The sequence below is a fragment of the Emiliania huxleyi genome, assembly GCF_000372725.1.
Source record: "Emiliania huxleyi CCMP1516 chromosome Unknown EMIHUscaffold_123, whole genome shotgun sequence".
Lineage (NCBI taxonomy): Eukaryota > Haptophyta > Isochrysidales > Noelaerhabdaceae > Emiliania > Emiliania huxleyi.
Window position 1 is genome coordinate 331,927 of NW_005201360.1, and position 13,693 is coordinate 345,619.

Genomic DNA, 13,693 nt, shown 5'->3' on the forward strand with positions numbered 1-13,693 from the left:
TGGGCGTCCTATGTTTGTGCTCCCCCCCGGACCCCTCGCTCTCGGGCACTAACCATCTGACCACTCATCGACGGGGCTTGGCGAGCGGCCGCGCTGCGGGGCAGGGCTGGTGAGGATGGGCTCTGGCCACTCGCCCGTGCGGTGTTGTGCGACGGAGTTTTGTCGTACAATTCTTACAGCTGCCAAGGCGCGGGAAATCTGTCACGCCTCTTCGCGCCCGAAGCACCGATGAGCTCATCGCCCCTCGCCCTCTCCGCCTCCGGCAGCTCGCGTCGCTCGGCGAGCTCCCCGCTGCAGTCGTCCGACGTGGCCAACACGCCGGCCGGCCCGCAGGCTGGCCAATCGACGCTCCGCTCGTCGCCGCTCGTCACGCCGCACGCTGGAGGCACGCCCGGCTCGCGCGCCTCTCCGCTGAGCCTGCTGGGATCGCAGCGGTCGCAGCGGTCGCGCATCACGCCAAACAGCCTCGGCCGCTCCAACCCGCCCAGCTCGGTTGGCCGCGGCACTGGCACCGACCCCGACGACGGCAGCGGCACCGGCGGCGACGGGCCGTCGGCCAAGATCTGGGGCACCACCGTCGACGCGAAGCAGTTCCGCCGCGCGGCCAAGGCCTTCTTCACCGAGTTCCGCGACGAGTCGCAGGACCTCGAGCAGGACCCGTACTACATGCAGCTGCTCGAGCAGACCCTCGCCACGCTCGAGGAGTTTGTCAACGTCGACTGCCGGCACACACCACGCACCTCACGCCCCACGCACCTCACGCCTCGACCGCCACCCCCGCCCATCGCTGCCGTCCTTGCGCTCGCTCTCTCACCCCCCTCACCGCTCCCCTCCCCCCTCCCCCCTCCCCCCCCCCCTTCTTTCCTGCCCCTCCCTCCCCCTCCCCACTGCCGCGCCTCCGCTTTTTGCCGCAGGCACGTGCACTCGTTCGACGCCGACCTGTACAGCAAGCTGGTCGCCTTCCCGCAGGAGACGATCCCGCTGATGGACGACGTGCTCCAGTCCGTCAAGGACGAGCGCTGGCCCGACGCCGACCCCGTCAAGATCCAGACCCGCCCCTTCAACCTGATCAAGGAGAACCGGCTGCGCGACCTCGACCCGTCCGACATCGACCGGCTCGTCTCCATCAAGGGGATGGTGACGCGGACGTCGCAGATCATCCCCGACCTGACCCTCGCCGTGTTCGAGTGCGGCGTCTGCGGCGCCGCGCAAGACGTGCAGGTCGAGCATCACCGCGTCGTCGAGCCCGACGTCTGCCACAACCAGTCGTGCCAGGCGCCGCGGCCACACACGTCCTCCTCTCCCGCCCGCTGCCCCTCTCCCCCGCCCAAGTTTGGGCCAACGTCCCCCCCCCCCCCCTCCCCCGCGCGCACAGGCCAAGGGCGCGATGCGCGTGATGCACAACCGCTCCCTCTACATCGACAAGCAGATCATCCGGCTGCAAGAGGCGCCAGAGCACATGCCGCAGGGCGAGACGCCGCAGACGGTCTCGATGTGCACGTGGGCTCGGCTGGTGGACGTCTGCAAGCCGGGCGACCGAGTGGAGGTCACCGGCGTGTACCGCGCCTCGCCGGTCCGCTCGAACCCGCGCCACCGCTCGGCGAGCTCCACCTGCAGGGCGTGCCTCGCAGCCTTCCAGGAGCCGTCTCGGAGCCGTCTCGGAGTCGTCTCGCCTTAGGTGCGCTCCATCTACAAGACGTACGTCGACATCGTGCACGTGCGCAAGATCGACAAGGGGAAGCGGCTGCAGCAGGAGGCGCCGACGGCCGCCGCGACCTCGACCCCTCCCCTCGGCGCAATCGCGCGTAACCGCGGCTCCTCTCGACAGGCGGAGCCAACTGTCGCGACCGCCGCCGGCGAGGCGCGGGCCGGCGAGGCGCGCGAGGAGTACCACGAGGGCAACGAGCTGGACGCGGTGTCGGACGCGCGCGTGGCGGAGCTCAAGGCTGGCCGAGACGTCGACCACTAGCCACTTGCCTCGGAGCCTTCTCGGAGCTTTCTCGGAGCCCCGTCTGCAGGCGCTGGCCGAGACGCCGACCCTCTACGAGGACCTGGCGCAGTCGCTCGCGCCGTCGGTGTGGGAGCTGGACGACATCAAGAAGGGCATCCTGCTGCAGCTCTTCGGTGCCTCGCACAAGGTGATCGACAAGGAGTCGTCGGGCGGCTCGGCGCGCAAGCGCGGCGACGTCAACGTTCTGCTCGTCGGAGACCCGGGCACCGCTAAGTCGCAGCTGCTGCAGTACGTGCACAAGGCGCGGGGGGCACGGCAAGCTGCGACCCGACGCTGCGCCTCCCCGGAGCCCTGCGGAGCTCGCCCGTAGGTCGCGCCGCGCGGCATCTACACTTCGGGCAAGGGCTCGTCGGCGGTCGGCCTGACGGCGTACGTGACAAAGGACCCCGAGACCAAGCAGTTTGTGCTCGAGTCGGGGGCGCTCGTGCTGTCGGACCACGGCGTCTGCTGCATCGACGAGTTCGACAAGATGTCGGACGGCGCGCGCTCCATCCTGCACGAGGCGATGGAGCAGCAGACGGTCTCGGTCGCAAAGGCGTCGCGCCGCCGGCTCGACGCCGCGCGCGAAACGCGCGAGTCAGCCGGAGGTTGCGCCCGAGAGTAGGCGGGCATCATCTGCTCGCTCAACGCGCGCACGTCCGTCCTCGCCGCCGCCAACCCGATCAACTCCAAGTACGACCCGAAGCGATCCGTCGTCGACAACATCAACTTGCCGCCCTCGCTGCTCTCGCGCTTCGACCTGATTTACCTCGTGCTCGACAAGGCGAGATTCGCCGAGATGCGCAGAGATTCGCCGAGATGCGCAGAGACTCGCCGAGATGCGCAGAGACTCGCCGAGATGCGCAGAGACTCGCCGAGATGCGCCGCGACTCGCCGAGATTACTTTGCGCCCGCGCCCTCTCTGCAACCGTCTCCGCACCGTCTCCGAGACCCGTCTCCCACCCTTCGCCACCAGGTGAACGAGTCGACCGACAAGCGGCTCGCTGAGCACATCGTCCAGCTCTACCAGCTCGACCGCACGCCCGCGCACGCCGTCGTGCCGCAGCGCACGCTGATGGACTACATCTCGTACGCGCGGCGCGAGGTGCATCCGAAGATCTCGGACGAGGCCGCGCAAGAGCTGATCCGCGCGTACTTGGCGATGCGCAACATGTCGGGCAACAAGAACGTCATCTCGGCGACGCCGCGCCAGCTCGAGGGCCTCGTCCGCCTCTCGGAGGCGCGCCAACGACACCGCCCCCGCACACACACCCCGCACACACCCCTCGCACACACCCCTCGCGCACACCCCTCCGCCACTTGGCCCGCCCTCCCGCCGCCCTCTCCTGCCGCCGGTCGCCCTCTCGCCCGCCCCCCCCCCACCGCCCTCTCACGCCGTCCTCCGCCGCCGCTCTCTCCCGCCAGGCGCACGCGCGCATGCGGCTGCACTCGACGGTGGTGGCGGAGGACGTCCTCGAGGCCGAGCGGCTGATGAAGACGTCGATGCAGTCGGCGGCGATGGACCCGACCACGGGCACCATCGACATGGACCTCATCGCCACCGGCCGCTCCGCCGCGGACCGCAACGCCGCGAAGATGCTCGCCGCCGCGCTTAAGGACCGCTTCCTCGCCATGTCGGCGCAGACCATCTCGCTGCAGGAGCTGCAGCAGTCGGCGCAGGAGGACACCGGCGTCGAGGTCTCCATCACCGTGCTGCGCGAGGCGCTTGCTATCCTCGGCCGCGAGGGGCTGGTGTCCGTCAGCCGCAACCAGGTCACCGTCCACTGAGCGCCACCGCGCGCGCGGCCGCCGCTAGTGTTTGAATCGAGGGTGTGTAGATGTGGTGGGGGGTGGGCGGAGAGAGGGGAGGGGGGGCAGCATGTGAGTACACGCGCGTCGGCCGCGCCGGAGTGCCACCACGCGCGAACGCGCGCTGGAGTCCTCCTGGCGCCGCTCTTTATCGTTCACAGGTCGCGTTTTCGGCTTTTGCGTTTTGGACGACCCACCAGGAACGGCCACGAGCACGACGGTGTCGCACGAGCCGACGACCCGCACACGGCACACACCCCCGACCCCTTAGAGCCCGACCCCCCTTGAGTGCTGTGTGCTGTGAGACGCTGCTGAAGTGGTCTGAGCGGAATGCTGTCGCTGGCCGCCGCTCTGCTGTCCACCAGCGAGCCATGGCCCGCGGAGCGACGGCCCGCGCGAACGATAGTCGATACAGTCAGCGTCACGCCGGAAGGGAAAAGGCCGGAGATTGGGCTGCTTGGAAAAGAAGAGTTTGAGCAAAAATGTAAAATTATTGGTTAGTTGCTAAATATTTAGAGATGCGCTGCGCATCCTGCATCCAAATCACCTCACGCTCTGCTGCATACTGCCGGTAACGGTTCTCCCTAGTGTCATATGCATAGCCCTTGCCCCTGATCTCGCCATAGTCCTTGTAGAGTCCGGTGAGAGCTGGCATTGCATATTTCATGAGCGAAGCCGGGCAGGTGTCAGTGCACTGCACGATGACGGGCTGACACGACGTGGGGCAGATCGCAGCCCCCTCTTGGCCGCAGCAGATATCGTGCGTGCGAGCACATGCATCAATGCAGTCGACCGGTGTCACGCTGGAGGCTGGTAGTCGCACATGGGCCCTTCTGGTACAGCTCGGCCGCCCCACACCAGTTCGGGCCCACATAATTGCCGTACAAAGCGAGCAGCTCGCGCCTTTCAGGAGTCGGCAGAGCGAGGGCCGCGAAGACCGCCTGCAGCATAGTTGAAATGTGGCCACTTACCGTACCTTGTCCACGAGTCGCAAAACGCCCCCTGCACTTGGAGCACTTGGAGTGCAGTCGGCAACCTCACATCCAGGGCCGGGGAGCTAAGAAGCGCACCCAGCGAGCCGGATGATCGGCATCGGGCTACGGGCTAGAGAGCCCTGACCCCTAGCTAGGGGGGAGGGTGCGCATTCGCAGGGAAAGGGCCGTAAAGTAAACACGGGTCTCCGAGGGTTGGCCCCGCGTACCGGGTTTCCCCTTAACTGCAGGAAGGACGCCCTGCGTGAATTTTTTTCTTTCTTAGAGTGAACCGCGAACCAACCGTGAACCGACTAGCCCCCACCCACCCCGAGTCGGAGAGAGATTTTAGAAGCCAACCTGAGGGAGGGTGTAGAGGATGTAGAGTGTAGAGCGCTGTAGAGCTGTAGAGATGTAGAGCGCTCTGGAGCGCTGTAGAGCAATGTAGAGCTGTAGAGCTCTACATCCGGCGCGGGACAGAGCGATGCAGATGTAGAGCGATGTAGAGGCGCTCTACAACGTGAAATCTCTACAACAAACTCTACATCAAAAGCGGCGAACGAGGCACGGTCGCTCTCCGACATTGGGCGCGTTGCACTTGCCAGTGCTGCCCTGGCCTTCTGTCTGCCCGCCCAATGGGTGGCAGGTGCCTCTGCTGCTGTGGCATGCCTCACACGGCTGCGACTGGCCGGCGCCTCGGCGCGTCAGCTCGGGTCGGCGTAGCGATCGTGGCCAGCGCAACTCGCCTGGACTCAACGCTCAGCCAGGAGCTCCCGCACGCGCTGGCGCGAGTCATGGCGCATGCAACGCGTCTGAATGCTCGCCTCGCCTCGCGCAAATGCGACCGTCCTCGCAGCCGACAGTCCACCGCCTGCTACAGAAGCACTGCGACGAAAGCGGCACCGGCGACGCATGGCAGGCTGGTCATGACGCAGTTATAGGGTGTTGTGTGCCGTCGGAGTGACTCTCTGTGTGTCAGGGATAGTCAGGCCGTTCATCAGAGCTCCAGTAAGCTCGGAGACAACCCACTAGTGCGGCTCGACCTCTTTGAGTCACTGCCTTCCCGGCGGTTTGGCTGTAGAGCCTCTACAACAAACTCTACAGCAAAATCGCGCTCTACAGCGCTCTACAACGCACGCAGTTCGTCACGCGGCGGATAGAGCTCTACAGCTCTACAGCGCTCTACAGCGCTCTACATCTCTACAGCTCTACAGCTCTCTACACTCTACATCCTCTACACCCTCCCTCAGAAGCCAACCACTTCTTCTTCTTCGATTCGGGAGAGAGAGAGAGAGATTTTGTCGATTCGGTGAACCGTGAACCGTGAACCGTGAACCGAACACTCCTCCCGCGACACCCGCCGAGAACCGTGACCGTGAACGAATGGCGAACCGGCGGCGAACCGAGTCTGGATGAAGTACAGTTGCCAAGACTCGCTCTTAGGGAGGGAAAAAGTAATCGATGAAAGCGAAGTGAGTCCGGCGTTGGGTGTAGAGCTCTATGCAGGGCGCCAGCTCCAGCTTCCGCCCGCCGCGCCCCACCGCTGCGGCCGCGGCGGCCGGCACGGCTCCGGCGGAGGGCGTCACGTACCCCGCGGACGTCGACTCGATGGAGATCGATGACCCCGCCGCGTTCGGCCTCATGGACCCGATGGACGCGCCGACCGAGACTGTCGACACGGAGTTCTTCAACGGTGCGCGGCCCCGTCGCCGCGACACACTCCGCATACCCCGACGCCACCCCCCTTCCGCAGACTTCCCGGACGACTTTGACGACGAGAACCTCGACTGACCCTGGGTGGGACAGGATGACACATCCTCGCGCAAACTCCTCGCTCGCGGCCGTCTTCGCCGCCTTGCGCTGCTGGCACACTGCCGAAGAGCCGACCACCATGGGAGAAATCATGTATGGCACCGGTGCGAAGCAGCTATCGGGATTTCGGCGGCGCGGGATGTACTGCGGATACGGGTTACGGTGTACGTTGCCGGAGTCGGACGGCACAAGCGGAAACCGGGGCGCTTGAGGCCTGTGACGTGAGGGTGGAGGGCACGCTGGAGGGTGAGGGCTTTTGAGGTGTTGCCGCGGTGTGCATGATTCGAGTACTGTATGGGTGTGAGCCCAGCAAGACAAGAATTCGAAGCCAGCCACGACGCGTACGACAACACACAAGCGAGAATACATTAAACCACGCACGAAAACCGGCAAACCAGCCGCTGCCGCCGATCGAGCGTGCGCGCGAGAGGGGAGCACGCGAGACGACGGTCCGCGAAAAGGAAGAGGCCAGCCGAGCCGCCGACGCGCCAAGTCGCGCGCCGCGCGCCGCGCCTCAGATGGCGACGCCGTCCACGGATCCCATCATGGTGGCAGACTGGAAGGCGCCGTCCAGGAAGAGGCGGAAGGCGGGGTCGAGGAAGAGCGGGCGGAAGAGGCTCGGCGTGAACTGGACGATGGGCACCTGCCAGGCGGCCTCGATTGCGACGTAGTTTGCGACGGCGAGCATCGCGATGCGCCCGTTGAGGAGCTCCTTCTCTTGGAAGGCGCGCCGCTCCTCGCCGCTCAGGCCGCCACAGATCTTCAGCGGGTCAAAGGGCGCCGACAGGGGCACCTCGGGCAGCCGCTGCGCGGGGGTGCGCACGCAGCCGGGCACGTCCGACGTCGGCCACTCGTTGAACTTGAGGCCGAGCTGCTTGCGCGCCTTGATGTCCTGCAGCTCGAGGACCGCGCCCACAAAGACAAAGAGCGACAGCGCCGGCGCCAGCTCCCACTGGTCGAGCCCGCCGTTGAGGAGAGAGGGCGACTTGCCCGCCGACGCTGCGAGGCCGTCCCGAACGCCGAGGCCGTCCGCCCGCGCCGCGTCCACCAGGATCGGGTGGAGGATCTCTTGCAGCGGCCACGCGATGGCGGCCAGCATCGCGAGGCGGCCGTGCTTGATCTGCGAGTGCCGGCGGCAGGTGCTCAGCGGGCGGGAGTGTGCAACGTGTGTGCGTGATGTGGGACCGCGTGAGCGTGGCGTGGGATTGGCCAGCGGCGCCGCGCGCCTCTGCCTCGCGAAAGGGAGTGATCGTCTCGGACGTGCCGAGGCCGAGTGGGTCAAACTGGTAGTCTCCGACCGCGCGCGGCTCCGGCTCGAAGGAGGCCGACATGGACGGCTGGAAGGGTGAGACGCGGGGAGCGCCAGAGGCGAAGAGGGTCGGGTCGGCAGAGAGGACGACGCGGCTGCGCTGCGGGCTGACGGTGTGCGGGCCCACGAAGGCGCTGCCGGCGATGCCAGAGAGGGAGAGCATCGGACGTGACAGGAAGGCCTGGAACTCCCAAACTTGTCCTGGCCTGTTCGAAGAAAGGGACGAAAATTTCATGGAATTTTCCTTCTTTTTCCAAATCCTGCACAGGTGGGGACGTGCGTGTCTGTCCTCGACCCAGCCCTAGCTTGGGGTCTCCGATTCTTTCTCTCTTTACTTTCTGATGTTTGTCTGCGTGTCCTCTAAGCGGCCGGGCCACCCACACCGACCCGCCCACCCGCGTCGTGACTCTCGAGGTTCTCGAGGTGGATATCCTTTGGCCGCGTTGGGTAGCGAGGATTGGTGTAACCCGAGCCACGGAGGCGTGTTTTCTGACGGCCGACCGTCAGTGCACGGAGTTGCCCCTTCTCCGCGTCGTGACTGATGATGACTGTCCTCTCCACGGCTCTCCTCCGGCACCTCCGCCTTTTCAGCCGCCGCCGGGGCGCCTTTTCGGGGACGGATAATCTTGCTCGCCGGTCCATTTCGCCTCCAGGCGGAGGTGCAAACGCCGCGGCCCGATTTTACGCCCGTTGATGAACATCCATCGGCGCGAGACATACGTCCGCGTCGACGAGTGTTTGCGACACCGGGCATGGGTGCGGAGCTCAAAAAGTGCCTTGGGGGCGACACAGCGATCAAGCCGCCGCCTGCAGCGGCCAAGGAGGCGCCTCCATCAGCGGCGGCAGCCGCCGCGGCTGCCCCAGAGCCTGTGGCCAAGGTGGAGACACCCGCCCCAGAGGCGCCTGCGCCTGCGCCCGCCAAGTGCCCCTTGGACGGTATGTGCGGCGAGCGAGGCCTGCCGGAGGCCATGTCCGCCGAGACGGTCGCCACCGTCGACGAGACCGCCGGGGTCGTCGCTCCGCACGCGCTCGAGATCACCAAGGGCTTTTACGGCGAGATGATCGAGTCGCTTCCACAGGTCGTTTTGACCATGTTCAACCCGGCGCACAACGTGCCCATCTCGACGCACCAGCCAGAGGCGCTGGCGGCGTCGGTCGTCGCGTATGCCAGCAACATCAAGGACCTGTCGCCGCTCCTCGTGCCGGGCGGCGCCGTCGACGCCATCAACCACCGCCACTGCGCCCTCGAGATCTTGCCGGATCATTATCCCGTGGTTCACGACCACCTGATGTGGTCGGTCGCCAAGGTGCTCGGGCCCAAGCTGGGCGGCGAGGTGCCTGCACCTGTGGTCGACGCGTGGAGCGAGGCGGTCCGCTTCCTCGCCAAGGTCTGCATCGACAAGGAAGAGGCGCTGTACGCCGAGTACGCCAAGCGGCCAGGCGGCTGGCGCGGCCGCAAGGACTTCAAGGTGACCGAGATCAAGGACGCCGGCACCGACATCAAGAGCTTCACGTTCGAGCCGGTCGAGCCGCAGGACGCCGGCTTCGACTTCACGCCCGGCCAATACCTGACGGTCAAGGTCGACCCCAACGGCGACGGCCTCACCGCGCCGCGCCACTACACGACGACCTCGCCTCCCGGAGAAAAGTACCTGCAGTGCACCACCAAGAAGGTGGCGGGCGGCGTGGTGTCGACGTACATGCACGAGGCGCTCAAGGTGGGCGACACGGTCAAGCTCACGCCCCCGTACGGCGTCTTCACCCTCGACCAGGAGCTGCCGACCGGTGTGCTCGTCAGCGCCGGCATCGGCGTCACGCCGATGGTCAACTTCGCCCGCGCGCTCGGCGACAAGACGGCGCTGGTGGTGCACGTCGACAAGACGGAGGCGGCGCACGCCTTCAAGGCGGAGTTCGAGCCGTACAAGACCCTCTTCAAGTACACCGACGGCGGCGCTCGCCCCTCGGTCGCGTCGGTGGCCAAGGAGACGATCGAGGCGGCGGGCACCGGGCACTGCTTCTACATTTGCGGCCCGCCGGCGTGGATGAAGGAGATGCAGGCGGAGCTGCTCACGCTCGGCGCCAAGAAGGTGATGTGCGAGGTCTTTGGCTCGCAGCTCGCCACGGGCTGTCCCTTCGCAGCGTCCGCCCCGGAGGCGCCGGCTTCGACCCCGGACGCCTACCCGGTCGCTGCGGCAGAGCCGGAGGCGCCTGCGCCGGCGCCTGAGGCGCCGCCGCGGCGGATGAGCAGCTACATCAAGGAGCTGAAGGAGGAGGCGCCGCCGAAGGCCGCCAGCAGCAGGCGGTCCGGCGGCAAGTCGCGCGGGAGCGGCGGTGGCGGAGAGCCGGCGACTGAGACGACGAGTAGCAAGCGCGCCAGCGGAAACAGCGCTCGCAAGTCGGGCAAGGGGTCGGGCAAGGGGGGCTCGGCGGCCTCGCTCTCGCGGGTGCCCTCCTCGGAGGACAAGGAGCGTGCTAAGATGGCCGAGGCGGCGCTGCTCGGCGCGGCGCTTGGGGACGTCGGCAGCTCGAAGCGGAGCTCGAAAGGTTCGGCGCGCGGCTCCAAGAAGTCGGCTGGAGAGCCGCCGGCGAAGACGCCCGCAGAGAGCCCCGCAGGTCCGACCCCCGCATCCAAGCTCGACGCCTGAAGCGCCTCGTCGCCGCGGCATCTACGCATGGCACATTCGCGATGGCTGCTGCCCCCCGCCGCGCCAAAATACTTATCTTGCTGCCCTTAGTTCGTCCAGTTTTCCTTCCTGCTCGCTCGACTTTCGGGATTGCTCAAGGTTGGCTGACCGCGGCGTTGCTGCTAGCCATCCCTCGTCTTCTCGGCCGGAAGGATCCAGATCGTTGCACCTGCAAGTGCTGCACTCGCTACCCCGAGAGTCTCCTCCCCTTCCCTAACCCCTCCAAGTGACGCCGTGGTGTCTTGATTGAGTGCGAACGAAGAGTGCGCTCTTGCTATAGCTCTTGCTGCCAGACTCCGCAATATATGGTTCGCAGGGGATTCTGTTTTTACTTCCATCGACCGCGACACCTCCGCCGTAGGGAGGGTGGTACCTTTCGTGAAACTGAAACGCGGAGGAACGCGATCTGTCTCGCGTTCCTGAACGCTTGCGATTCAGCTGTCGCGCCGCTGGATGATCTTGCTCAGCTCGCCGAGCTCGACCTGAACGCTCAGCGGCGCGACCGCTGAATCGCAGCCGTTCGTGCTGCTCGCATGCATCGTTGCAGTTTCAATTCTTCCCCCCGTGCCTAACAGAGCACTTGGAGCACTTGGAGTGCAGTCATTAACCTCACATCCAGGGCCAGGGAGCTGAGAAGCGCACCCAGCGAGCCGGATGGTCGGTATCGGGCTACGGGCTAGAGAGCCTTGACCCCTAGGAGGGGTGCGCGTTCGCAGGGAAAGGGCCGTAGGGTAAACACAGAAAAAAACCTTCTTTGCGCCAACTCAGGACAGCGCCATCGAACGCACATGCTCGACGGCGGCAAACGGCGCCCGGGCTCGCCGCCAGGGCCAAATCTGCGGCTACTCGCCACACTTTTCCTGCTGCTGCTGCTCTGCATGCTGCTGCTGATTCGCGAGCCCGACGGCGGCGGCGGCAGCGGCGGCGGCGGCGGCGGCGGCGGCGGCGGTGGGATGCGGCCGTCCTCCCAGGTGGCGAGCAGCCTAGTGGCTCTCGCGGACCGCAACACGGCGCTAATATCACAGCTAGTGCGGACTGAGGATGGCGCGGATCGCCTGGTCGGCGGTGCGGCGCCGTCGCCGCGCCCGTGGCTGCGCATCGCTCTGATGTCGGTCGGCCGCTCCTCGGGCGCAGAGTATTTGCTGCACGCTCTGCGGGCGCTGCTGCAGACGCATCCGGCTCGTGTCTCGGACCCGCTGCGGTCCTCGATCGAGATTGTCGTCGTCAACAACCACGCTCCACCAGAGGCGCACTCGGTGCTCTTGCGCGCGAAGCAGCTGTATGGCGGCCGTGTCGTGTTCGTGGAGAAGGAGGCGGCGGCGGCGCGGGCCTGCAGGGCGACGCCGAAGGTCAAGGGCGACGTGGCGAAGGAGCCCGTCTTTCGTCAGACCTGCGACCTGGTGGGTGGCCTCGAGGCGCTGCTTGCGATGCCGCCCGCCGATCACGTGCTGCTGATGGAGGACGACTGGCTGGTCTGCCCGAGTGCGCTGCTCGCGCTTCAGTACCTGCTCGACAAGGCGTACGCCTACGACGAGGACTGGCTCGCGCTGCGCGTCTCGTATGGGTTCAACGGGGTGGTGGTGCGCGGGGGCGCGGACCTGCGCTCCCTGCGGCGACACCTCGAGTCCCACCCGTGGCGCCGCCCACCCGACCACCTGCTCTTCGAGTGGTTCTCGGGCGAGCGGCCAGACACAAAGGCGTATGCGGCGGGGCGCAGCTACCGCGTGTTTCGTCACAACCTCTTCTACCACATCGGGGCGCTGTCGACGCTCAACCAGCCGAAGACGCGCTTCACGCCCGGCTGCTACTCGCTGATGTGAGATTCGCCGAGATTCGCCGAGATTCGCCTCCATCAACTCGCTGGTGCGCAACTCGCTTCTCCGCGCCAAGGCCTCCTCGACGAGCCTCTTTAGCGCAGTCTCGGAGCAGGTCTCGGACCGCCCGATAGGTACGATTGGCTCCTGCCCGCCGAGGTCTTCGACGAGAAGGCCTCTGCTGCACGACGGCGTCCGGTGGCGGAGGAGGCGCCTCCTCCACCCCTTCGTTCACTGGGTAGGCGTGCCCGCACGACGACGTCTGGCCGTGCACAGAGGTGGCCAGCCCGCGGCCCACTCCGCATGAACAGTCCCTGCCGAGATTTGAGCGAGTTTGTCCCGAGATTTGAGCGAGCTTGTCCCGAGATCAGGCGGCCAGAGCGGGGGCGCCCCTCTTCAGTGCGCCGGACGGGGGCGCCGCGGGATCCCCGCCGCGGCTGGCGTGGTCCGCTGCCGCTTGGACCCCGGCGCCGCTCGAGATCCGGAGACGGAGACAACGACGCTCGTCCGCTGATCCGCCATTCCCTCCTCAGGCGCCCCTCAAACCGGCGGCGGCCGCCACCGCCTCGCACGACGCCGGCGAGGTTGCGAGGTGGCTAGCGGCGGCAGCGGCGGCGGGCGACGACACCACCGCCGACGCCGCGCCTGCGTTCGACGTGGCGGCCGTCGGAGGCAGAGGGCCGCAGCAGGATGGCGCTCAGGATGGCGCGGGGCGCGCGGGCGGTGTGGAGGTCAAGGCGTTGCCGGCCGCCCGCGACACGCGCGCGGTGGTTGCGCGGCGCGCCGAGCCGCTGCGGCGACGCGATTTGACAGCTTTCGGCGCGACTCGACGCCCCCCCCCCCCCCCCCTAGGCGGTCCGAGTCGTGCGACGACGCGTGTCTGCGGGAGGGGTTTGCTTGCTCGCTTCAGGGGTTGCGCGCGCTCAACAATTGCGAGAGCCTCAAAGCGCATTTTGCTTGCGCGGCGGGCTGCGAGGCGTCCGAGGGCACGGACCAACCCGCCGAGGTCGTGCCTGACGCGGCGGAGAAGTGGGGGCCCAAGCGGTGCCTCAAGACGAGCGGGCCCGTCTCGTGCGTCGGGAAGCACGAGGCCACTGCGCGCCTTTGCGGGTGCGAGCAGGCTGCGGCGGCGGCGAGCGGGTAGCGCACAGCGTTTACGAAGTATTATATATAGCTTTCTTTGCGTTTGATCGTTTTTATATTTAAATCGGGACCGCTCGCCGCGCACGAAACGCGGACAAACAAAAGAATTAACAAAAAAGAATACTCTGTCTACACACTCCAAACACACGCCACAGGCTCAG

The 13,693-nt window shown here is 66.6% G+C and overlaps 5 protein-coding genes across 5 annotated transcripts; 3 read left to right on the plus strand and 2 right to left on the minus strand.

The window, feature by feature from the left end:
* Window positions 1–936: 936 nt before the first annotated feature.
* Window positions 937–3,751, plus strand: EMIHUDRAFT_40909 (hypothetical protein; the record flags this gene model as incomplete). The annotated part of the gene is made up of 8 exons (XM_005790063.1): window positions 937–1,251; window positions 1,376–1,663; window positions 1,835–1,957; window positions 2,031–2,243; window positions 2,322–2,537; window positions 2,616–2,762; window positions 2,967–3,215; window positions 3,416–3,751. Coding segments are annotated over 8 exons (1,887 nt in total), but the record flags the coding sequence as incomplete, so codon positions are not given.
* A 538-nt stretch (window positions 3,752–4,289) lies between these two features.
* Window positions 4,290–4,892, minus strand: EMIHUDRAFT_225278 (hypothetical protein; the record flags this gene model as incomplete). Its single annotated transcript, XM_005790064.1, has 2 exons — window positions 4,290–4,629; window positions 4,870–4,892. 2 exons carry the CDS (start codon window positions 4,890–4,892, stop codon window positions 4,290–4,292), a joined length of 363 nt encoding a protein of 120 aa, XP_005790121.1.
* A 1,976-nt stretch (window positions 4,893–6,868) lies between these two features.
* Window positions 6,869–7,862, minus strand: EMIHUDRAFT_423204 (hypothetical protein). Its single transcript, XM_005790065.1, has 2 exons — window positions 7,809–7,862; window positions 6,869–7,702 (listed from the first exon to the last, which is right to left on the minus strand). Exon 2 carries the CDS (start codon window positions 7,679–7,681, stop codon window positions 7,097–7,099), a length of 585 nt encoding a protein of 194 aa, XP_005790122.1. The 5' UTR covers window positions 7,682–7,702; window positions 7,809–7,862; the 3' UTR covers window positions 6,869–7,096.
* Window positions 7,863–8,643: 781 nt separating this feature from the next.
* EMIHUDRAFT_225281 (putative nitric oxide dioxygenase) lies at window positions 8,644–10,536 on the plus strand (the record flags this gene model as incomplete). The annotated part of the gene is made up of 1 exon (XM_005790066.1): window positions 8,644–10,536. One exon carries the CDS (start codon window positions 8,644–8,646, stop codon window positions 10,534–10,536), a length of 1,893 nt encoding a protein of 630 aa, XP_005790123.1.
* A 992-nt stretch (window positions 10,537–11,528) lies between these two features.
* Window positions 11,529–13,533, plus strand: EMIHUDRAFT_225282 (hypothetical protein; the record flags this gene model as incomplete). The annotated part of the gene is made up of 5 exons (XM_005790067.1): window positions 11,529–12,391; window positions 12,417–12,504; window positions 12,632–12,667; window positions 12,923–13,159; window positions 13,300–13,533. 5 exons carry the CDS (start codon window positions 11,529–11,531, stop codon window positions 13,531–13,533), a joined length of 1,458 nt encoding a protein of 485 aa, XP_005790124.1.
* Between the last annotated feature and the right edge of the window lie 160 nt (window positions 13,534–13,693).

Excerpts from the sequence above, each read along its gene's own strand:
- EMIHUDRAFT_423204 (XM_005790065.1), bottom strand. The coding sequence starts at position 7,681 with ATGCTGGCCGCCATCGCGTGGCCGCTGCAAGAGATCCTCCACCCGATC.